Source organism: Populus nigra, chromosome 13, assembly GCF_951802175.1.
Source record: "Populus nigra chromosome 13, ddPopNigr1.1, whole genome shotgun sequence".
Taxonomy (NCBI): Eukaryota; Viridiplantae; Streptophyta; class Magnoliopsida; order Malpighiales; family Salicaceae; genus Populus; species Populus nigra.
Genome location: NC_084864.1, coordinates 4,425,744 through 4,450,352, shown reverse-complemented (window position 1 = coordinate 4,450,352; position 24,609 = coordinate 4,425,744). Strand labels below are relative to the sequence as shown.

General features: G+C 31.9%; 2 protein-coding genes across 6 annotated transcripts; one reads left to right on the top strand and one right to left on the bottom strand.

Moving 5' to 3' along the window:
* Positions 1-9,609: 9,609 nt before the first annotated feature.
* On the bottom strand, positions 9,610-15,304 carry LOC133671708 (vicilin-like seed storage protein At2g18540). The gene is made up of 12 exons (XM_062092551.1): positions 14,930-15,304; positions 14,667-14,820; positions 14,302-14,397; positions 14,052-14,128; positions 13,833-13,912; positions 12,907-12,967; positions 12,238-12,305; positions 11,919-12,000; positions 11,501-11,584; positions 11,348-11,425; positions 10,274-10,393; positions 9,610-10,015 (listed from the first exon to the last, which is right to left on the bottom strand). Exons 1-12 carry the CDS (start codon positions 15,095-15,097, stop codon positions 9,839-9,841), a joined length of 1,245 nt encoding a protein of 414 aa, XP_061948535.1. The 5' UTR covers positions 15,098-15,304; the 3' UTR covers positions 9,610-9,838.
* A 4,038-nt stretch (positions 15,305-19,342) lies between these two features.
* Positions 19,343-24,080, top strand: LOC133671666 (vacuolar protein sorting 38). 5 transcript variants are annotated; one of them, XM_062092482.1, is made up of 6 exons: positions 19,343-19,758; positions 20,000-20,206; positions 21,539-21,719; positions 22,426-22,574; positions 22,896-23,117; positions 23,510-23,725. In XM_062092482.1, the coding sequence occupies exons 1-6, from the start codon at positions 19,564-19,566 to the stop codon at positions 23,618-23,620; spliced, it is 1,065 nt and encodes a 354-aa protein (XP_061948466.1). In that variant the 5' UTR covers positions 19,343-19,563; the 3' UTR covers positions 23,621-23,725. The 5 variants fall into 5 exon arrangements, with proteins under 5 accessions (XP_061948466.1, XP_061948467.1, XP_061948465.1 ...); XM_062092483.1 differs by lacking the exon at positions 23,510-23,725 and adding an exon at positions 23,800-24,080 and having other exon boundaries at positions 19,346-19,758; positions 22,477-22,574; XM_062092481.1 differs by lacking the exon at positions 23,510-23,725 and adding an exon at positions 23,800-24,080 and having other exon boundaries at positions 19,348-19,758.
* Positions 24,081-24,609: the final 529 nt, after the last annotated feature.

The window sequence follows — 24,609 nt, the reverse complement described above, 5'->3', positions numbered from 1 at the left end:
TTTTTTCCGAAATATTTCAAAAAAAATCAAAACATTTTAAAAAAAACAAAAAAATCTTAGAAAACTTTTAAATTAATTTCCCTTTTCAATCACAAAAAAAATATTTTGTTTTCATACATACGGCTAAATTCTAAAAATTTACAAGTATATTTTCATTAAAAAATTGCATATTTCTCATGTTTTGAAAATCTAAAAAAATAGATATCATAATCGGTTTGTGATCATCAATCAGGGTGTGGCCAAAATATCAAAAACCCTTTTCCAATTTCTTTTTAGGATCCAGATATAGACTTTAATATTTGTGGAGTGTAAAATTACACTATAAAGTACACCCTCAGATATTAAAGATACAAGGTGTAAATAAATACGATACTAAAATTTAGAATTTAAAATGGTTAAGATTTAACATAAAAAGATAGAGACTTTTTCAAGATGAGAGATCTATCTTGAACCTTAGAAAAGACCAACGAATAGAAACTCGACTTAGAAAAGAACAATCAAACAATAATGCAGCTTACCTTAGGTAGGGTGCACTAGGGGTGATGCATCTTTTCCTTGCACAACCAGTCCCTTACCTAGACTTTCGTAGACCATAGGTTCCTAGTGACCATAATACTAGGTGGCGACTCCTAAACATTAACTATAATTTTATGATTAAATCCAAAAACCCTTCCCAACACACCACACCTCATCAGGAGGCACGACAATAGCCGCCGTTGTCGCTAGACAAACATCGTGGCGTGACCCCACGATAGAGGTTATGGTGGTTAAAGACTATGAGCAAGAAATTGATGGATTTGTGCAAAGATAAGGAGGAGATTAGTAAACCCTCGGAAACTTGAAAATAAAATAAGTAGAAAATAAGTATATATATATATATATATTCTAGGATAAGGAAAATGGTCTTGAGGAGGTAGTGGAATAACTAATATGTTCCATGCAATGATGAAATAAAAAAATTCAAATTTTGGTATAAAATTACCCATCGACCAATTTTATTTTATCAAGCACAACTCTTAACTCGACAATCGAATCGGGCTAAAATTTTATGAGGAATCTCCTAACACATTTTCTATTTTAGATTAAGATTTTAAGGCAATCGAAGTTCAGGAAGGCTATACGAGAATGTCAATAGTCAAACAAAAAAATACAAAAAATGAAATATGAACTCATTAAATGTTATTTTCATAAATATGTTGTATGAGCTAAAAATTCCAGTAGCTTTTTCTTCTTAAGCAACTGGCTAGCAACTTTAAAGAGATAGGATGAGTTCTCTTTAAAAAATCTCATTGTTACTTTGTCTTGAAAGCTTGAAAGAATGATAATTAGTAACCTTTATGTGGAGAAATCATCTAATTGGAAATTTTGGGAGATTGAGAGCTTAAGAGTGGTGGGAGACTTGAGAGAAAATTTATCTTTTTGGGAAGAGAATGATGAAATGCATAAGGATTTCTACAAGAACTCATAGAGTTAAGTTTGATTGGCTAAGGTAAAGCATAAATCATCTACTTATTTCATTTATAATCTTGTGTGGTAGAGGGAGAAAGAAAATCTTAAATTTAGGAATTATCAGGTTTATATGAGTTTAGAGGATGAGTGTTGTTTAGTTTTATTTTTTATTAAATCATATGAGATAGGTGTAAATTAAAAGGAAAAGGGGAAATAAAACCTAAGAATTTCTTACCTTGTTTGGCTAGCCATGTGAGGTTTTGGTGAGGGATAGAAATTTTATGTAAATTGTATGATTTACCATATGTTCTTGTGATGTGTAAGTTATATGATTAAATTTAAGTAGAGTTTTGGTGAAAGTGTAAAGTATATGTTGTGTAAAGTTTGTGTTATGTTAAAAATAAATATGTTTAAAATGTAAGAATGACATTTTCCTTAAGAATTAGTGTGAAATTGTATAGATAAAAAAAAATATTACTATAAATAAAGGTGTGGTTTGTAATATATAAACTTAGGAGTATATTGTGATAATGAGAAATGGATGAAATTGAGAAAAAGCTTTAGAATTTAAAAGATTTAGGAGTATTGCTTCACTAATAGATGTGTATATGTGGGAATTAAGTTATAGGCCAAGTTGTTAGTTTGATAGTTGTGTTATAATCTTGGTTGGACTCTTAAGTTTATATTACGAAGGAGGTCAATATGTTGAAAGTGTATGAATAAATGTAAGGGTGTGATTAAAAATGTTGTTTAGCCATTGTAGTTTTGACTTTGAAAAATTGTTAGAATATGGGATAATAGCAATTAAACTATTATTGAAGTTTTAATTTAAACAATGTGATGCTAAATATGAAAAAACGTGAGTTACCTTGTAATAAAATTTTTAATTTAAGTGCTTGTAAATATAAAGATAGACCTTGCAAAAGATAAAAATAAAATTGTATATTAATAAATGATATTATAATGATACAGGGGAAGTTCTAGAATAGGAGCTCAAAGTAGATGAGTTGCACCTACCAAAGAAGCAAGTAAGCTTTCGAATCTTAATCTATTTATCTTTTTATTAAATATTTCAATTGTGCATCTTGGATTTAATTGTTTGGTAGTTATGATATCCACACAACATAACATGACATGTATCATTGTTTATTATATTAATGTAAAATAATAGCTTTTATATATGTGTGTATGTGTATTTTAGTAGAATTCCCTATTAAATTTTAATATTTTAGTTTTTTAATAGCCCATTTTCTGTAAATAAAACCCAACACGTTGCAACCTTAAGCATGTCTTAGTTCATTTAATTATTTTTCAATCTTAATCATTAACATCACATCATTATATCATCACCCTAAATCATTATATCCTTTATCAATTTATTTTCTTGCTCCTCAAAGTAAATTACATTAGCATAAAATATATGTAAAAGATAACTTAAAACACTAACCTAAATGATACAAAAGATTAAATACAAGTGGTTAGTCACAAAATGATTAATTACAAGCATACAGTTCCTTATATAAAAGCAAAATACATACAAATAATAATATACCTAACAAAATAGAAACTCTAAAGTCTATGATTATTGTGCCCTACGGGGTGGGAGGAACTTATAAAACATATAAAATATAATAATAAGTTAAGGATAACATTTATTCATAGAAAAATCATTAGGCTCATCTTAGACAATTCAACATCCCCTTTTTACCATACATATTATATGGTATTCTCAATTTAGTCTTTTTCTTTTATCTTTCTTTCAACACACACATGGTCACATATTATTTATTTCTTATATGTTCATTCAAACCTTATTCATTCATTACATTGTTTTAACTAGAATATTTCCTCCTTTCTTTCCTCATTTATGTACACATGGATTAATAAGTTTTTATTATTTTAAACAATAATTCACATTTATCGATCTATATCCATAATAGATTTCTTTTAACTACTAGTTCTCGTTCACGACGATAGACCCCATATTCATTAGTCTTCATCCACAATGACAAACTTCACAGTCATTAGCCTTCATCAATGATGATATATTTCACATTCATTAGTTTTCTTTTCTCATTTGTTTCATCTTAAATACATATTTGGTATTTAGTTTCTTGTTTCATTATTGTATCGCAACCTAAATCATATATACATTTTTGCAAGAAAATAAAGAAATAATTCTTTTAAAAAGAAAGGGTACTTAAGTACCTACCTATACCTCCTACATATTATACTTCTTTAGCTGTAAAAGATATCGTTCCTGGTATCTCTTCTACTTTCATAAAAGAGACCATTATCAGTATCTCAACAATCTCATTAATTTCATATTTCTTTAACTAACTTTTTATTTGATTCTCTACACATTTTTCAATTCTCAATAACATATACTCATTTAATTACATTATAAATGTCCTAACTAATCATTTACTCTTCCAATGAAACATTTGTATTTTTAATTTGTTTTACATAACATTCTACTTCTAACTTATCTTACGTAATATGTATACTTTAAAATTCAATTTCTATTTATCAAGTTAAATTTTTCATTAACTTGTTCTTTATCCTCATAATTTTTATATTCCATACTTAGCAAACTTAGCCTTCAAAATTTTAATTTACAATAATTTCCTTACTTGGTTGGCCTTATAAACCTTATATCCTTTTTATTTAAATTCAAAATTTTAATTCTCACACTCATTACCACAACCATTTCACACTAAAAAATATAATTCTTAATCATAATCACATATATCTTCATAATCCTTCTCACTAACAAGTTTCAATTACACTAACATATAGTTACAACTAATTAAATTTACTAAATTCATTCCAATTCACTATAAAATACATCAACACATCAATTACATACAGTTCACAAACATTCATTTAATTTCTACATCCTCCATTTTCATTCAATTGTTGGCAGGCCACTAACCCCTTCAAAAACACAAATCTTTTTTTATTATTATTGTTTTTCATCATCCATAATCTATACTATCATAATGGCATCAAACCACTATAATTTCACATTTTCCCCAAATCTCTCTTTAGAACCCTAATTTAAAAAACTAAAAATTATGTCTCAATTCCATTTCTTTCCATTTAAACTTGTTCAAATACAATTAGAACTTCTTACCTGGCACTAAAACAAACTTTGAATGCTAGCTAGTATAAGTTTTTCCACTCCTTTAACTTTTTTTCTTCCTTGTCATGAGCTGCCTTGTTTCTCCCTCTCTTTTTTTCTCACTTAATTTTCCTCTTAATTCCATGCTTGATGCCTCACATTTCCTAACTCATGAATTTAGCCTAAGTTTTGCCTTTTCTCTTTAATTGTTTTGATAGTTTTGCTCTTCCCTTTCTTTTCTTTGTTTGTCTTTTTTTTTCCTTCAACTTATTAGGCACTTTAAAGAGGAAGAAGAAGCTTATTTTTTAAAAAAAATTGCCTAATGATCATTTTGCCCTTAATAAATCCTTTATAATTCTATTTAGTTTTCATCATTTTTCTCGCAGCCCTTCCAAACTCCAATCATCTTGAAATTTTACGCAACTATAAAATAATATGTTTTAAGGTTCCTTATAGATAGAATAAAACTATCTAACTAGCAATTTTGCACTAAAAATCTGAATTTCTTGTTTAATCCTTTTATATAGTGTATTTAATTTTTCCCCCATTAATTCTTAAGACCATTTTCTTATTCCAAAATATTTTATTACACTTCTTCACTTTTAAGCTCAATTATGACTTATTTCTGATTCTCTACACCGTTATCAATTTTAACCAAGATTTTGCACTAATATGTCGTTGTTGTTGTTCCTTTATGTTTTATTCATTTCTTCTTCTTCTTCTTTCGAGGTTTACAGTAGTGATGTAATGTAATAAAGTATCTTGGGTTCAATTGCTTTATGGTGATGTAATATGATAAAGAATGAAAGAGAAAGAAATTGTAGAAATGAATTGGAAGTTAGGATAAGTTGATTGATTAGTCATCCAAGTAGTGGAGACTAATGATACCGAATGTATTGGTATCGATATTGATTAATCCTTCCTATAGGTAAAGGCTAATGAAACTAGTGAAACAGATGTTGACATTGATTGATTAGTCATATAAGTAATGGAGACTAATGATATCGAATGTGTCGGTTTCAGCTTTGATTAGTCCTTTCTATGGGTTAAGGGTAATGACATTAGTGAAACTAACGTCGACATTGATTGATTAGTTATTCAAGTAGTGGAGAATAATGATACTGAATGTATTGGTATCAACATGGCTTAGTCCTTCAAGTGAGGGCTAATGACATTAGTGAAACTAACGTCGGCATTGATTGATTAGTCGTCTAAATAGTGGAGATTATTGATACCGAATGTATTGGTATCAGTATTGATTAGTCCTTCCTATAGGTGAAAGATAATGATATCATTGACATTGATATCGATAGGGTGTTTTGTCTACAAAAGTGGACGGTGAAAGTTAAAGTATAAGAAAAGGGATTTGGAGGAAAATGAGAGTAGAGTTTGTATTTTTAATCTTGTGGTTATATATGTGGATGTATAATGATAATAATGTATTGAGATAATTGTAGTTTTATTAATGGTATCCTTGAATAAATGTGTAAAATTATTAAGGCAAATACAACTTTTTCTAAATTTATATGTTTAGATTTCGGGTTCTTCTCACGTTCATCTGGTGTTGTAGGCTACTTTTATTCTTACTTAATTTAGGTATATTATTATGCTTATATAGGATAAGTGTTCCTTTTGCTTTGTACTCAAGTCTTAATATTTCAGTTTATTATGTAACTTATAAGTTGAATTTATTTTGTGGTATGTATATAGATATAAATATGCTAGGCACGCTAAAACTAATTTTTGGGAATATAAATTTAAGTGTATAATGGTATGTTTTAAAACTAACATATAGTTACAACTAATTAAATTTACTAAATTCATTTTAATTCACTATAAAATACATGAATACACATCAATTACACACAATTCACAAACATTCATTTGATTTCTACATCCCCTATTTTTATTTAATTATTGGCTGGTCGTTAACCCCTTTATAAACACAAATCTTTTTTTTTTATTTTTCATATTTTGCATCATTCATAATCTATACTATCCTAATTGCATCAAACAATAATTTCACATTTTCCCCAAATCTCTCCTTATAACCGTAATTCAAAAATCTAAAAATTATGCATCAATTCCATTTCTTTTCATTTAAACTTATTCAAATACAATTAGAACTTCTTACCCGACACTAAAACAAACTTTGAATGCTAACCACTAAAAGTTTTTCCACTCCTGTATTTTTTTTCTACCTTGACGTGAGTTGCCTTGTATCTCCCTCTCTTTTTTCCTCACTTAGTTTTCCTTTTAATTCCTTGCTTGATGGGTTGGTTGATGCCTCACACTTCCTAACTCATGAATTTAGCCTAGTTTTTGCCTTTTTTTTCTTTAATTTTTTTTTGATAGTTTTGCTCTTCCCTTTCTTTTCTGTTTTTCTTCAGGTTATTAGGTAGCTTTAAAGAGGAGGAAGAGGTTTATTTTTTGAATTGTTTGTCCAATGACCATTTTACCCTTAATCGGTCCTTTATAATTCTATTTGGTTGTCATCATTTTTCTCATAGCCCTCTCAAACTCCAATCTTCTTGAAATTTTACCCAATTATAAAATAATATGTTTTAAGGTTTCTCGTAAAATCTTAGCCTGGTCAGATAGTCAAATTAAAAGTTATGTTTGATAGCGTAAAACTATCCTACTAGCAATTTTGCACTAGAAATCCGAATTTCTTGTTTCATCCTCCTATATATTGTATTAAAAAAAAATTTTCCATTAGTTCTTAAGACCATTTTCTTATTTCAAGATATTTTATTATACTTCTTCACTCTTAAGCTCAATTACAGCTTATTTCCGGTTCTTCACACCGTTATCGATTTTAACCAAGATTTTCACCAATATATTGTTGTTGTTGTTCCTTTATTTTTTATTCATTTATTCTCGTTTTTTTTAGGTTTACAATAGTGATGTAATGTAATAAAGTATCTTGGGTTCAATTGCTTTAAGGTGATGTAATGTGATAAAGAATAAAAGAGAAAAAAATTGTAGAAATGAATTGGAAGGTTGGATGAGTTGATTAATTAGTCGTCCAATTAATTGAGACTGATGATACCGAATGTATCGGTATCGATATTGATTAGTCCTTCCTATAGGTGAAGGCTAATGAAACTAGTGAAATAGATGTTGGCATTGATCGATTAGTCATCCAAGTAAGATAGACTAATGATATTGAATGTGTCAGTATCGGCTTTGAGTAATCTTTCCTATAGGTGAAGGGTAATGACATTAGTGAAACTGATATCGACATTGATTGATTAATCATTTAGATGGTGGAGGGAGATTAATGGTATCGAATGTATCGATACTAGCATAGATTAGTCCTTATTATGGGTGAAGGCTAATGACTTCAATGAAACTAATATCGGCATTGATTGATTAGTCGTTCAGATAGTGGAGACTATTGATACTAAATGTATTGGTATCGATATTGATTAGTCCTTTTTATGGGTGAAGGATAACAATATCATTGACATTGATATCGGTAGGGTGTTTTGTCCACGGAAGTGGAGGGCAAAAGTTAAAGTATAAGAAATGAGATTTAGAGGAAAATGAGAGTAAAGTTTGTATTTTTAATCTTGTGGTAATATATGTACATGTATAATGATAATAATGTATTGAGATAATTGTAGTTTTGTTAATGGTATCCTTGAATAAATGTGTAAAATTATTAAGGCAAATATAACTTTTTCTAAATTTATATCCTTGAATAAATTTTTAAACTTATTAAGGCTTTGTCAATCTAAGCTAATGCTTTTTAGATTGAAAAGCATGTAAGTGTTGTTTGTTTAAGTTGTTGAAATAAAGTTTAAGTTTAGACAAATTAATTTTTTTGGGTGAAATTTTGTTTCAACCATATATACAAATACTTGTGTAAAATAATGATTTTTTAACCCAAAAAACAAAAGCAACAAAACTTGGATAAATGAGCTTTAAATTTAGCCACACTCAATGCTCGAGTTATGTGTTAGAAGGGTTGATCTAAATTAACCTTGTCATTCAAAACAACATAGTTTTGATTTTTTTTAAAAAAAAAATGATGTTTTGAAAAAAAAAAATTTCTCAAAAAATATATCAAACTAAATGTTGATCAAGTTAACTCATTGAAACGTCCAATTTAACTAGATAAATTTCTACCTAAATTTTTTTAAAATCTTACTTGAGCTAGGTCTTAGATTTATCAGATTTCAGGTGGAATCACTCTTAATAACACTTAGATTTCATTTCTACTGAAATTAGGAAGGAACTGGAGGGTAATGGCCTAACGTATCATCGATTAGTTATTGTGGGAAGCTTTGCTAAGCTTGTAAGAAGTTAAAAAGGGGATTTATATAGAAATTTTTCTCACGAGTAAATAATGGAATGTTAATTTATGAAAAGGGGTGACACTTGGTTTCATAAGTAAAGACATTTGATCTGCCACTTGTAAGTTAAGTGTCTGGATGTGGATCCTAATATCAATATATCCATCAATATTATCTCCGTGTCAATATATCCAAACCCAACTCGGTCTAATTTTTGGGTTTAAATATGCTTTTGTAATTGTATTAACTCAGTCTAATTTTAGGTTTATTCGGTTTAAATATGCCTTTGTAATTGTATTAATTTTCTGACTTGCGCTTTTTGCTCTTTTTTTCTGCTCTAAAGTGACCTGTTTTTAATTGGCTTCGTAAATTTCGGAGGTAAATTTTATTGATTTGGGAAAAAGGAAAAGCCTGCTACAAAGCCCTATTCCGCGGCCCCCAATTCTGTTTATCGGCAACATTTTGCTTATTTCTCTTTATCTACGAACTCCCTGACTGCCAACCAGGTTTGCAAGATTGCATTAGAATCAGCTTCCTAATGTAGCAGGGTTTTCAATTTTTCGCCTTCGCCGCAGCCTTGCAGACCGGCCCTAGTTCATGACTATAGCAGTAAGGGCAGCAGCATGGAGCTTAGATGCCATGACTGGCTACCAGTCGCTTTTTCAGCAGGAACCTGGCTGGAGCCGCCCTTTCTGGGGGGATAGACGGTAATCAAAGAACCAAAATAAGACACTGTTCGGAGGAATAACCTGCTTGAAATTTGAAAACATGGAAATAAACATATAATTGTCATCGGAGAAATAGGTATGAAGGACATCCAGCTCCAATAGGTCAAGGAGAGATCAACCTGAACTGATGTACCGATTCATTGAAGGCCACTAAATGGTAACGAGACAACAGCGAGCTTAATCCACAACAGCATAACTTCTCCTCAGAAAATAAAAGTATAGTACAGTTTACTAGCTTAGAGGACTCCAAAGAACGGATTATTTATTGCAGAGGTCAGCTCAGATCCAGCTGAGTTCAATACTGCCATGTCCACCTTGTCCCTAGCAAGAAAAAAGAACTCTTCGCTTTCAATTTTCTCAAACCCACACAGCTCAAGAAACCTAATGCCTCCTTCGAGTGAACCAACTCTATCCTGTAAATGTAGAATGATGGAAAATAAAAGAAACATGAAAACAATTAGCCAAATACCTAAGAGTTCATACTCAATGTTGTAAAAGCCAAATTGTATGCAGAGAGTTGGACTGATCACATCAAATGATGCAATAATGCAACATGTGATAATAGGTGAAAACTATGATCAATCTGGTGGTGTGCAGCATTTGCAATTGGAGTTGGCATTAAATTGATACACATATTCCCTCAATAAAATTTAGCATAAGAAGTTGCATACCTGGAAGGTTTGATTATTGAGTCTTATTTTTCTGAACTTCTCCTCACCAGGGTTTTTGGCAACATTCCCCACGTAAGTTAGGAGAGTCTGGAATGCTCTCTTCACTTTAGCATCATCATCCTAGCCTCACAAAACCAAATGAAGTGAGGCTATAAAATCTAGTTTCTGGTGCTACACAACTTTAAAAGCATGAACGAGGAACAGTAATTAGGATTAATTTCTGGAGGGGATATAGAATTTGAACAATCGAAAAACACATGAATGCTTATATTTGAATGCATTGCCTTCTCATAAAAGAATATCTTGCAATCAATATCAGTAGATGTGAGAAGATTTTCGTTTTCATGAGTATGAACAAGTACATGCTAATGGGTAAACTGTTGGATGTGATATTTTATCCATGCAAATTATGGATGCAACTTTTTTGGCCAAGGAACCCATATCCGATCCACAGTTTAGAATTCACATTGCATCAATCTATTTATTTGTCTGTCTATACAAATGTGTACCGGTGAAAGTTCGAGCTGCATCTACAAAGGCCTAAGTTTTCACCAAGTGCCATAGCAAGTCTTCAGTTATCTTTCTGACACTTTATGATTCTTAATTAAATTTCACAATAAGCATTTAAATACCAGCAAGTTTAACACTTAAATCATCTCAAGTTACTCTGATTTCTATCTTTGTACATAACTTTTAGCTTTTAAAATTTATAATGCTAATCTTGTACACAGCATTGATAGATCTTTGGTCAGAGGAAATTCCTAAATTTGGTAGAAAATGTAATTTAGTATTCAATGTCCTCTTTCCTCTATCTAGTACTCTCCTATTATCCTCTTTCCCCTCTCATTCCTTCATGGTCAAATTTTATTTCAAACTAATTAACTTAACTTTCCAGGGTCAAATCCTCATGAACATAAAAGAATAACTGCAAAGGAGGGAGGATAAATGAAATTGAATTGAAAGATAAAGCAAAGCACACGTCATATATATATAAAACAAAACAAGACAGTTAACCTTTTATACTTAATGTTTCTGGACTGTGATGATGAAGATCAGAAGTAGACTTGTTTTTACCTTGTGGTTCTGCTTAAGAGATCGCAAGCATTCTCTCATTTGCTCTTGCTTTGTGGCAGGCCTAACAGGCAACATGCTCTGCAAAACATTCATAAAATATGTTAGTAACACAGAACAAATGACTTACATCAAGTCCATATTTATTCATCCAACCTTTTTCTCCTCCACAACAGGTGCAGAAGGTTTTACAGTTGCAGGATCTTCTGGTGGCAGTCCAAGCTTCCTTCTTCGTTCTGCCTGTGGAGCACCCAACTCCAGTCAGAAATAAACTAACAATGAATGGAATCATTCCAAATATAATTCGTATAACCAATGGGCCATGGTAAACTGGAACAGAAAAGAGAAATTTCAAAGATGCAACTCTATACCATCAACCAAATGAGATCTAGCATGTCTTGCCTTTATCCTTTCTATAATGCATAGAGATGTGCTCCTCTTTTTAAAAACATTTCAATTTTAATACATTAAAACCATATGCAAATCAAGGAAAACTAGAACAAACTTGCACAGATACTTTTAACTACTACTGAAATTTCGGGGAGAAAGAAAAATGGAATAGAACAGTGGTAACCTTGTCCTCTTCCAATTTCTGACGAATTTTTTCCCTGGCTCTCTTCTCTTCCTCTTTTTCTGCCTTCCGCAGGGCCATCAATCTGAGAGGGCAGAAAATCATTCAATTGTAGTAACAGGATAGGGCATTTTTTTGGTGCACAAAACCAAAAAAGAAAGATTACTAAAGAGCCCCAAAATGGTGCAACTTTGCAACCATGTACAAAAACAAAAATTTCATTTACAAGGGAATCTACAGAATCATGCCAGAAAGACACCCAATAACATATCAAACACAGTGCAGGTGCAGTGAAATGGAACAAAAATAGGCAAATACAAACCGCTTTCTTTCATTTTCTTCTTCAATTCGCTTTGCTTCCAGGAGTTCCTTGCCAATTCGAATCCTCTCCTAGAAAATTGATTTCCAAAAGCACGTTACAAAAATATAGCAGATAGATCAATCAAGTCAAGGGTTTACATACAAAGATAATACAGCACAAGGAATGGCTTACGACATTATTTAGAGATAGAATTCCCAAAAACTTTACTCCAAGAGGATTTTAACATGCACATGACTATATAAATAATTATTACTTGGCCTTAGGAAAAGCTTTGAAGAGAATAAATTCTCTGCAAATAAACAAACTATGCTTATCTCCATAGAAAATGCCGTTCACATTGCTAGCATTTTAATCTAACACATGCACTAATTGGGACCACATATCCTAAAAATGTTAGCAAGTATCAGAATGATGTGTCAAAGATTCCATGTTTGTAAGGCGAAAGTTGACTGAGAGTTACAGTGCAAGTTAGGGAAACTATAGGCACAACATGAGGTTCAAGGAAACTGCAAAACAATAATGCTCAAGTTTCACTATTCATAACCGCCGATGGAGACAGATGATGGCATGCTTTACAAAGGAATGGATAGATAACAATCACATACAAATGCATAACTTTGAGATTGCAAGTTGATACAAGAGAAAGTCATAAAGAAAATAAAGAAGCACCTTTTCCCTTTCTCTTTCCGCTGTCTTCTCTTCCTCCTCTTTCTTCTTGCGTGCACGCTCCCTGTTTCAAATTCGATAAATGTTGGTTGATCGGATGTTTCATTATAGTTTAAATTATTTACAACAAAGACAAACATGGGATAAATGAATGATAAACATACAAACATACACACAGTGGACCTAAAAGTCACCCAGAAAATTCAACGCTAGTTTTAGTCCTTGAAAAAAAAAAATAAAGGTACCTTCAGCAATCACATTATGCATCTTTCCTTCATGATGTTGAGAGAATAAATGATAAAAGAGAGAGAGAGAGAAGAGAAAACTAAATTTAATGTAAGCAAATATGACAATTAAGGCATCATAATTACATCACTTGAAATAGAAGCCAACACCAAGGACAACTGCATTCAGGGCATTAGTCCAAACAATCAACGTCTTGATTTATCAAAATAAGATAGATCCAATTAAGCAAACACCAGTTAGTAACCCAAGACCCACACAGAATCAGATTTGCTATATTTGAGAGACTCCAATTAGTTTCCAAAGTTTCAGATTTCCAATGCACCTGAAAATTCTAGGTGCTTTTTGTCACCCCTCATACAAACTACTTCTAAAAGCTTCTCTTTTTTTACTGAAATTAAGCAGATTTAACCAATAAAATCAAAGGTTGAATGAGAAACAAAAACTGCATTGCAAGGCCAGGGTCAAACAAAAAGCAAGCAATCAAAAAAAGACAAGTTTTAAACTGATAGCCTACCCTGAACCCAACTCATTCTTTAACTGGGCCAAGGTTCAGTAACCTGCTGCAGCAGGTACAGACAAAAAACAGTATCCAGATTATCTACAAAAGCTTTGACTACTGGCCAATTAGCAACTGCAAAAAATGAAGATCGTGAAGCTTAGATATGCATTTTAATGCACCATACCTCAGTTCTTGTGCTTTTTGCTTCACTTCTTCTGGGGTCAAAGAAGGTTTAGAAGCCTCAGCATTGGAGTTGACAGGTACCTGAGCAGACAAGCAGGTCAGTAAATCAGATTAAACAAACAATTAAAGAAATGAAGAAACTTATTTTCAAATCGGCAAAGAAAAAAAAATAACAGTAAGATGCACATATGCCAAAGGGAAAAAAAAACATATAACACACCATGGGCATTTCATCTATGTCTGGGTCATTCTCATGCTCAACTACCCAATTTACCGCAGCCTCAAGACCGGCATTTCCTGAAAGAAAAGAAAAGACAACGCTCAGAAAATTGCAAATGCTATGTGATTTGCTTATAATCAATATGAAGACACAGAGGCCAAAAATAATATGATAAGCCTCAAAGATGCCCGATGACATGGAATTCTAACGTCTGATAAGCAGATGTAAATATGACAATAGATAACATCACCAGAATAATGAAGTGCCCTGGTTGCCCTTGCTGTTGGGAAACCCATTGCTTCCAGTTCCTCAAGGATTTTTTTGTCAACCTCTGGAGCAACCATTTCTAGAGAACAAATAGCAACTGTATTAATTACATTAACTTTCAATGATCAATCTCAAGAAGTAAACAAAAATATTACAAATAAAAAGATTTTGACAAGTGCTGACACCCTATCCAAAAAAAAAAAGCAATTCAAAGAACAGGTACTGATATAGCGATGGAGTGCTAAAACAATAGGCATGATGATTTCCAAAGCTTGCAATTAAAATCTCATAGCAGAACCCTGACAGCAAAAGTGCTCTAAAAGAGGTTTTCATCGACAGTAATAGTACCTTCAGGCCGGGTACTAGTGCTTGCATCAGCAGCAGGCTCATTAGCATCCATTGGCGTCGCCTTCGGAACCTCTAAGCTTATCGGTTCTGCAGCCTCGGCGGTCTTATCCGTAAACTCAGAGTGACCTGTTCTCTTGGTGTGCAAATCGCTTTCCTTCATCACAAAATGAAACCAATAATTACAAAAAAAAAATATCCACAATTGAAGAAACGACAGTTATGGAAAGACAAAACGACGAGATAGAAATGGAGGATTTGTTTACTGTTTTGGAACGGCAGGGTTTGTCGCAAGTGGCGCAGACAAGATTGAGAACGGCTTCAGTGGATTCAGAGAAATTGGAGTGAGAGGTCAGCTCGGCGTGATCTTGTGCCTCTTGTACGGACCTCAATGAAGCCCCGCAGTCCCCGCACTTCAGTGACAATCCCGCCATTGATTTTGATTTTGATTGATGGGCAATCGATCAGAAAGAGAGAGACGGTGGCTCTGTCATGTGAAATTGAGTTTCTTTCCGGTTGTGTTTTTTATTTTGTGTCGCCTTTTTTATCTTTCTTTTAATTTAACCCTTTGCTTGCTGGTGAGGGAAGGAAGGTGAAGGCAGTGTTTCTCAGCTTCTCCGTTATATTCCGGAACGATAATGAAGTTTACTTGTTGTTGTTTATTTAAAAATATATTAAAATAATATTTTTTAAATATTTTAAAAAAATTAATATTAATATATCAAAATATTTAAAAATACTAAAAAAATATTAATTTAAACAAATTAAATTTTTTAAAAAATATTTTTAAATACCAAAACAAAAACTACAAAAAATATAATAGGATCTAAGATATGCAGATAAAGAAGGACCATACCTTATATTAAATAAAAAATAATAAATTAAAAGATAATATTTTATAATTAGAAGTGAAAATCGCCACGTAATCAGCATAAAATCTTGAACAAAATAAAAAATAAATTTGCCCAAAAAATATTGACGGTAAAAAATTTAACAGGAAGAAATGAATGGCATTATTGTAAATAGAAAGAATTGAAGTTTTCTTCTTCTCCTTCATCTCTTTCATTTCACTCAATCTATATTCCATGGAAAGCGTGAGCCAAGTAATTCCTACCAAAGAAACCAAACCAAATTAGAAAACTTTACAGAGAGATAGAGAGAGGTTGGGAGTTTGGGGGATAGAGAGAGAAAGGTTACTAATTTCAATTAAAAAAAAAAAAGGAACTTCTTGGAATTTATTGCAAAATGCTTGGTAAATTGGGTTAATTAGTAGTAGTAAGATGTTTATTTTCAATTAAATTCATTTTTTCTTCTTATTTTTGGTGGGGCATTGAAATTCCTCAACTGTGAAATTATAGGGTTTATGTGTTTGTGAATGAAAATATTAATTTGTGTAATCCCCAGCTAATTATGGTCAAGATAACATGATTAAGGATTAAATTAAAGAAATTAAGGTTAATCATGGGGTAATATAAAAAAAATATAAAAATATATTTAAGTTACAAATTGATACTATAAAAAAAGGATGATGATATATTTTAATAATTATAAAATACTTTTTAGTGTTTGATTTAAAGATATTTTCGATGACTGCATACACTTGTAGAGAGAAAAGAAAAAAAAAAGTGAAAAAAAAGTGAGATACAAACCTTAAAATTCTGAAAAATCTCAACAATGTCACTATCAATTAAGTAATACTCTAAAAGGCGTCGGAAAACTATTGTAGTTTTTCCATGCCTTTCACTTTCTCATTTTTAATATATTATATTATTATAATTATTATGTTATAATAATTATTATATTATATTATAATATATACTAAAAATTAAATGAAACGCTAAATTGTTTTTTTATTAATTTTTTTTAATGAATTTTTTTTATCCCGGGTTTGATGGGTTAGTATGATTTGACGAGTTAACCCGGATGTTTTTTAATTAATTTTTTTTATTTAGTTTAGTTTGTTAATGTTAAATTTCTTTATATTTAATTATCAGATTTTCATAACACGTATCCCGAACTTGACAGGTTAACTTGGTTTGACGGGTTTACCGAGTTAATTTTGGATAAACCTGTCAATTATTTTTTTCTATTTAGTTATTAAACTTTCATGACGTGAATCTCATGTTTGACGAGTTAACCTGGTTCGAAGGGTTAACCCAGTTAATTCAGATTTTTTTTCTTTTTTTTATTAGTTTTTTTCTTCATGTTGGTTTTTTTTCCTTTGTTTTTTTCTTTTTAATTAATCTATTTAATTATCACACTTTTATGACACGATCTTATAGCCAGACCCACATCCAATGCTCTAGGGTCCGGTGTTGCAGTCAGACTCACTTAAACTTAAGTCATGCAAGTTTAATGTTATTATTAATATTATAAATAGTATTCTTGGGTCAAGTGTTGCAGCTAGACCCAAGGTTTTTGGATATATTTTTGCAGAAAGACCTAACACTCTTAGATTTTAGTATTTTTTTTATATTTTCTATGCAAGAAAAAAAAATTAACCCGTGGCATATGCCTTTGTTTTTTTTTCCTTTTCCTTTTTCTTTTTAAGCCTTTTACTTTGAATAGCACGATGCAATCCACAGTGAAAAACTTATGTATTTAGTTTTAATCTTTTTCTTTTTCTTTTTCTTCATTAGTTTTTTCCTCATGTAGGTATTTTTCTCCTTGCTTTTTCCTTTTAAATTAATCTTTTTTAAAAAAAATTTAGTTCATTAATATTAATTTTTTTTATTTAGTTATCACACTTTCATGACATGAATCCTAAGTTTGATGGGTTAACCTGATTTAGCGAGTTAACCCAATTGATTCAGTTTTTTTTTTCTCATCCGTTTTTTTTCTTCTGTTGGTTTTTTTTCCTTTATTTTTTTAATTAATCTTTTTAATTATCACACTTTTATGACATGACCTTGCAGTCAGATCTACATCCAATACTATTAGGTTTGGTATTCCAGTCAAACCCGCTTAAAACTTGGATCATGCAAGTTTAATGTTATTATTAATATTATAAATATTACTTTTAGGTCAGATATTACAACTATACCCAAGACTTTTGGGTATAGTTTTGCAGAAAGACCTAACACTTTTAAATTTTAAAATTTTTTGATTTTTTTTATATAAAAAAAATTAACCCGCAGCATCGCGCCGGTCATATATCTAGCAAACCTCTAAAATTTGTGAAATCTTAGAAATGTCATCTCCCCGAGTGAAAGGAAAATATTAGTTTAATGGCTGTCATGAGCAGATAATAAAAAAGAGAAATGGGGAAAGAAAAAAAAAGACATTGTGTGCATGCATCTACGTCTCCATAGTCCATAGAGTAGAGGAAAGAAAACGAGGTGGATTGAACTGCATAATCCACAATGGATCTCTATAAATTTTATTGGATAAATTGTTTTTTGAATATATATATATATATATATATATAGGCTTTTTCAATGTATTGTTTTTTTTAAAATTTAATTATAAATATCTAATTATTACTATTATTATCATTATCATTACTATTACTATTATTATTATTGTTGTTGAAAAAACAAAAACCATAAATTTAATTTGAAGGATAAAATTGAAAACTATATAAACTTTGACAAAATAACTAAAAAAACAAAAAATTAAAAGAAGAAAAACCAAATTGAAATCTTTATTATTATTAAAAAAACTAAAATCATAAAATTGATTTGAAAGATAAAAGTGAAAGCATAAAAACTTTGACAAAAGAAAATGAACAAAATAAAAAATCAAATGTAGAAGGACCAAACTGAAAAATATTATATATATAAATTATAATTGAAAGATTAAATTGAAAAAATAATAAACTTTAACACAAGGGAAAATAACAAAAATAAACAATCAAAATTAAAAGGATTGCATCTGAAAAGACAATAAAAATAGGGACCATAATGCATCTTTCCGTGTAGGAGAGAGAATTAAAAGGGAAAAAAAGGAAGGATAACCGAAGATAAATCAATCACCTTTAGATAACACACACCGCCCATAAAAATAGAGGACGCAACAGAGAACAAAGTGAGACCACATAATAAAATTTTCAACCACCAGAAGATGCCGCACGCGCTGCCCAAAGTGCACAACGTCTCTTACACACTAGTAACTTTTTGAATAAAAGTATTGATTAAATGTAAAATTACTTCATCACCCTTAACCAATCCAGTAATTACAAAAAAAAAAACCTTGAGGAAAAGACGTCAATACCCCTTTATACACAACTTATTTTTTTTTACTCCAATGACAATTGTACTACACAATTAAAAAGAAAAATATTAGAACACACTTGTCAAGCAATGTTAGTTTTTTTTTATTTTAGGGGTATTTTAGTTATTTTACGTTACATTAAAAGATAAATCGATGAAAACACCTCCCAAAAAAAAATCAGTAATGACAAATAAATAATATAAAAAGACCAGGACATTGTGTGCATGCATCTACGTCTCCACAGAGTCGAGGAAAGAAAACGAGGTGGATTGAACTGCAGAATCCACGATGGATCCCTGTAAATTTTATTGGATAAATTGTTTTTTGAAAAAAAAATATATATATATATATATATATATATATATATATATATAGAGAGAGGACGAAATTGCCTCTTAATCTTAACCAGAAAAAGCAACTTCTAACTACCAGTCGCCCGGTCCTCCACCTGTCATCTTTAAAACGCGTAAAAAAGGCAAAGGTAAAAATCAGAAACAACAAGAACTCTCGCTCTTCTTCTCCCCCCCCTCCGAATTTTCCCGAGAAAATCAGATATACCCCAACCCAAGAGTCCAAGACAACAGCACTCATGATCCCCAAACCCTAATTACGCCTCTGACTACGATGATGCCAATCCATGACCTCTTATCATTAACTTCCAGAATTACTTTCTCAATCTCAGTTATAAATGGAACCAGACCGCATCCTCTCTCCAGACCCATCCACATCAAAATCAAAACCAACCGAATCGGAGAAAGAAAAATTCATCGAATGGGAAGATTACGAGCACGAAGTTGCAAGATTATGGAGTCTCTCTTCTTCTCTCAACGAATCTAAACAAAAGAAGCAAAATTTTGAACAGAAACTTCGCTCCCTTATTCAAGTAAGCCTTTGATTTTTATCGTCTTCTCCATAGATTGATTGATTAATTATAGTTTTTTTTAACTTTTTTCTTGGATTATTTTAGCGTTCTTGCATGAAATTAAAGAATCAATGCATGCATTTAATTAGTTAATTAATTATTCAGTTTGTCTATTTTAATGCTTTTTAATTAAATTGGAGAAATGGATATATAAATCTTATTGATTAGCCCGCGTATTAGCGGGCCTCAATGTGGTGGGCAGGTGAAGGAGGAGGCTTTAAGTAGATTGAATAAATTGGAGGAGATGAAGGAAAGGGTGGAGGCTAGGAAATTGGTGATAGAAAGAATTAAAGGGCAATCTAAGGTTGCGGCGGAGAATTCGACAAAAGAAGAGGAGAGGCTTAGTTCGGAAGTTCGATCATTATTAGTTGCTGGCACCGCGCTTTCTGTGGCTAGTAAGCAATTGCAGGTAATTGAAATTTATATTTGATAATGTTAGAGGAGTTTTCTTTGTGTTTTTGGTAAATGTAGTCAAAAGTTTATGATTGATCACATTATCTGTCAATGTTTATATTGTTTTGAGCTTGTTGCATGTTGTGAGTGATGCATGCACCATATAAATAGGATGATGGACGGACTTTGTGAAATTCTAGTGTATCAGAAACTGAGGAAAGGGCCTTCTCTTGGTTGTTGACTGAAGAAATTTCATAGACATGAAACTGTGTGTTTGGTCCCTGATTAACGCTACAACGCAATATCCCTAAGGTCATGATTTAAAATGCTAGTGATGCTTGGGAGAGTATTGAAGGGGCACAACTTAGTTTCTCAATTGGTAGAAATGTTTTCTTTCGTATTATGATAAGCAAGTTTGGCATGTATGGCAGTAGTGCACCGGCTCCAGTGCAGATAATATTTTATTATTTTAGGGTGTTACTGATCATAGGCAGCTGATTTATTATTTTTATTGTTTTGATTTCATAAGAGGGTTAGTATCAGATCCCAAATGAGTGCGAGAGTCTGTAATTGCATAATATCTCAGGCATATGTACGCAGTCTTAGCAAATCTGATGCGCTGAAAATGCTATTAAGAGGCGTGCTGCTTATGCACATTTGTTTCCTATTCATAATATCTTATTTCTTGCCTCCTTTGAGGGTCAATCTACAGCAGGTTTTTCATGTTTATCTTTGTGTTCTATGTGGTGTGATATTGTGAGTATTGCTGAGAACTGATAGAAACATGATTGCTCTGAGGTTCACACCAAATTCAATGGGATGCATTATGTGGAAAGTTTAATTTATTTGCAATCCTTTGTTCATTATCAAATAAAATATGCAATATCATGAACATTAAACTTGTATGAAAAGATAAAGATGATTTAATGGTGCCCAAAAAGTTGTCTTCCAGGCACTATGGAGTTGGACATTTAATGTTCCAAAAATGTCCTCACATGTTGAAGCTTATCTTTGTGCATTTTATTATTTCCTTCCGCTATTACTTTGAAGGGTCCAGTCTTGGTCATATGAGGTTTATGCTGTACATCTTCTGGTCTTCGTTTTTATTCTTTGTTATTGTAATTGGAGATGTTATTTTGTATTCAATTTTTGTATTATCAGTAATTTTGGTTTGTTGCATGTTGTCTTTACATTTCCTAATTTATCCAGGAGCTCAAATCTGTCCTTTTAGTGCAATCAGCTCTGTTGAATAAATTTTTTTTTGTCTTTCGGCTTAGTAGAGGGTCAGGGTTTTTTTTTTTATATAAATACTGGTAATATTGAATGTTTGATCGTACTCATGTCAAAGGATTCAAGAAGGTCACTTGCCGGAGAAAGGGGATATGTTCGCCTCACAAAGTTGCAGAAGAAGCTAAGACTGAGACAACAATTTATGATATCACAAGTTTCATTGCTTTATCCTATTAAGATATCAGCTGGACCTTCAGAGGAGCAGGAACTTGAATCTTTCCCAAGCAGTAGTAAATCAGGTAACGTGGACCTGATTTGACACTAAACGAAACACCATGACTCACCATGACTTTAAGTTTTAAACAACAGCTGCAATAAAGCAGGCTGTTGATCTATCTTATAACTTTCTCTCTTTTGGTGGTTCTGACGGATACCTTTTTGCGAACCATTATGTCCACAATCTTTAGTTGTTTAGATATTATGAACATATCTTGTTGGATCTGCTATTGGTTGTTGTTTCCAAGACTTTTGAAGCTAGGGTTTCAGATGTTAAAATATGGAATGTTTTTAAGGGTTGCCAACTGAATCAATGTGTGTGAACAGTTGTGTAAATTACTTTTAACTTTAAACAGTTCATGATTAAACCGTTATTGGGATCTTCTGGGTCTGGACGAGTCTGAAAAATAGCTCAGAAGTCAATCACTACTCTTGGTTTGACTTCTTTAGTAATTCTACTTATATTAATTAAAAAAAATCAAGACTTTCTTGCATCATTTTTGTACCCAGCTAATATTAACTATCTACTGGTTTTCTTTATTTTCAAAGCATTTATATATGTATCACTAGTTCTGAAGCCATGCTATGTGTAAGGTATATGCTTTCATATGATTCATGGTAATTTCAAATTTAAAGATAGTAACTTATCTTAAAATTGTGTTGCCTTAATAAGTGAAAGCAGGTCTAAGTGCTTTTTTAGTTGCTTATTAATTTTCTTTTCTCTATCAGGGAACTATGTTGGTTCTAAACCCGTTAATCAAGGATCCTTGACAATTTTAGGTCTGAATTTGACGATGGCTCCCTTTACAAAGATGAGTTTTTTCACTGACAAGAAGGAGGTTCAGAGGTCTGCTAGTGCCCTCGGACACGTTGCTCATGTGTGTTATTTCTCTTTGCTCAACTATTACATTTGTTGCTAGGATTATTCTGTTGCACCTATCATGTGCCATTAACTTTCTAGGTTTCTAGCGCTGATGCGTTATCAACTTCATCTGTGAGAACTATTTAAAAAGTGTGCCAGATGAGATCATATATCTGCAATGAGAACTATTATAGCATGAAACTGCATTTTCAGGGATTTTTTTTAAATAGCTGTATTGGTACTTTCCTGGTCAACAATTAAAACGTGCTTTATTTCTGACGGTTCCCTTGCAGGCTGTTTCACTTATTGCCTCCTACACTCCTTTTCTCTCTTGCAGGCTGTTTCACTTATTGCCTCGTACTTAGAAGTTCCTTTGCGTTACTCTTTACGTTTGGGTGGTTCCAATTCCTATATTATTGATTGTGCACCTTCAGTAGAGTCATCTGATTTGTTGTCAAGTACAATGTTGACTGCAAATACAAAACCTGTTGAATTTCCCCTCTTTTTAGAAGGTCAAGATACCACGCGAGCAGCATATGCTGTATTCCTTTTAAACAAGGTAAATTATCATAAATTATCATTTCTGCCCTTCTTCTCCATGTTCAGAGGTCATGTCTAATATTATAATGTACTCAATCAAAATATTTTAATTCCCAGTTTTTATCTGCCCTGCTTGGATTTTCTGTTTTGAAAAGCCAAGATTGAATTTCTTTCATGTTCATGAAACTGTATCATTATGAAGGTTTCTTGCTTATTGCTGTATCTCTAGCTTGTTGGCCTTAACATACACTATGCTTTTCATCCTCTGTTGATCATTTCTCTTCATTGGTGCTGGCACCAACTGGAGAAGAAGAGGGGGATGTTACTAACTTCTTGGTTTGTGTTGAGCCAGTTGTTATCTTCAATTTTGTTTCATTCTATTGATCTTAATTCAAGGAATTCTCTTGGCAGGTCTTTGAACTCCATGAACATCATTCCCTTTTCCTTCCTGGCAAATTTTTTTGTTTTCTCATTTTCTCGTTATTGTTTTTGGTTTCTTGCGAGGGAGAGAATTCGTGTTAGACTTTGGTTCTCAAACTATTATGTATTCTCATCTTTTATTCATTATTTTGGCTTGATTTGTTAGGTGGCATTCGTGAGGAGTTCCTCTAGATGCATAGCACATTACGATCCAGTTGAATTCTTAGCATTATTTTTATATGTCTTCTCCTAATGACGTTAAAATTCCCATTTGGTTGTAGGATCTGGAGCAGCTTTTAAATTACATTGGTGTTAGAAGTTTAGGACCACGGCATGTATTGGCTAATTTGAAGGAGCTTACAAGGACAATTCAGTCAGCAGAATTCTTAGACTCATGATCCGATCTCCCAATCTTGACTTTAAAGTTAGTGCTTCTTTTGTAAATGGATACCTGTATTCTTACATAGGTGCGAGTTTTTGATGCAGCACCATGTCATAGATCTTCATCTATTACCACTTTTTATTGATAAAAGCATGGTCAATATGGATTCTTTTTCTAGGAGTCATACAATCTTCTTACACTTTGCCGAGTTATAGCTTCTAAAAAAAAATGAAACAACTCTCCTACTTATAAGTGGGTTACCTTTTTTTTTTTATTAAACACCTGTCGTTTTATGCTAAGAATTCAATTAAAGAGAGAATTTCTGTTCCGAATGAATACTGCTGTCTGCACAACTGAAGCTTTCATTCTTCTGTTTTGGAGTTCTGAGGAATATTTTGCCATCAAGTAAAATATCACGCATAATGGGAGTTATTGTCTCTTTGGACATTCTGGTGGAGGTACGCCAAAACTTAACTGATGGGATCAGCAATCATAGAGTTGATTAGCTTTTTCTTGGCAAGGAGTTGGTTTCTCAGTACTGCTTTTCTGTTCCACCAAAGCTTTGAAGAATAACAAGCCTTCATGTTGGAGTTGTGGGGTGGGCATATCCACTGATGCCAAAACTGTAAAAGCCAGCTTTGAATGGGGGATGCTGTCCTCATTGTCATAGCTGTCCTCATTGTCATAATTATTGTTGTTAAAATTACGA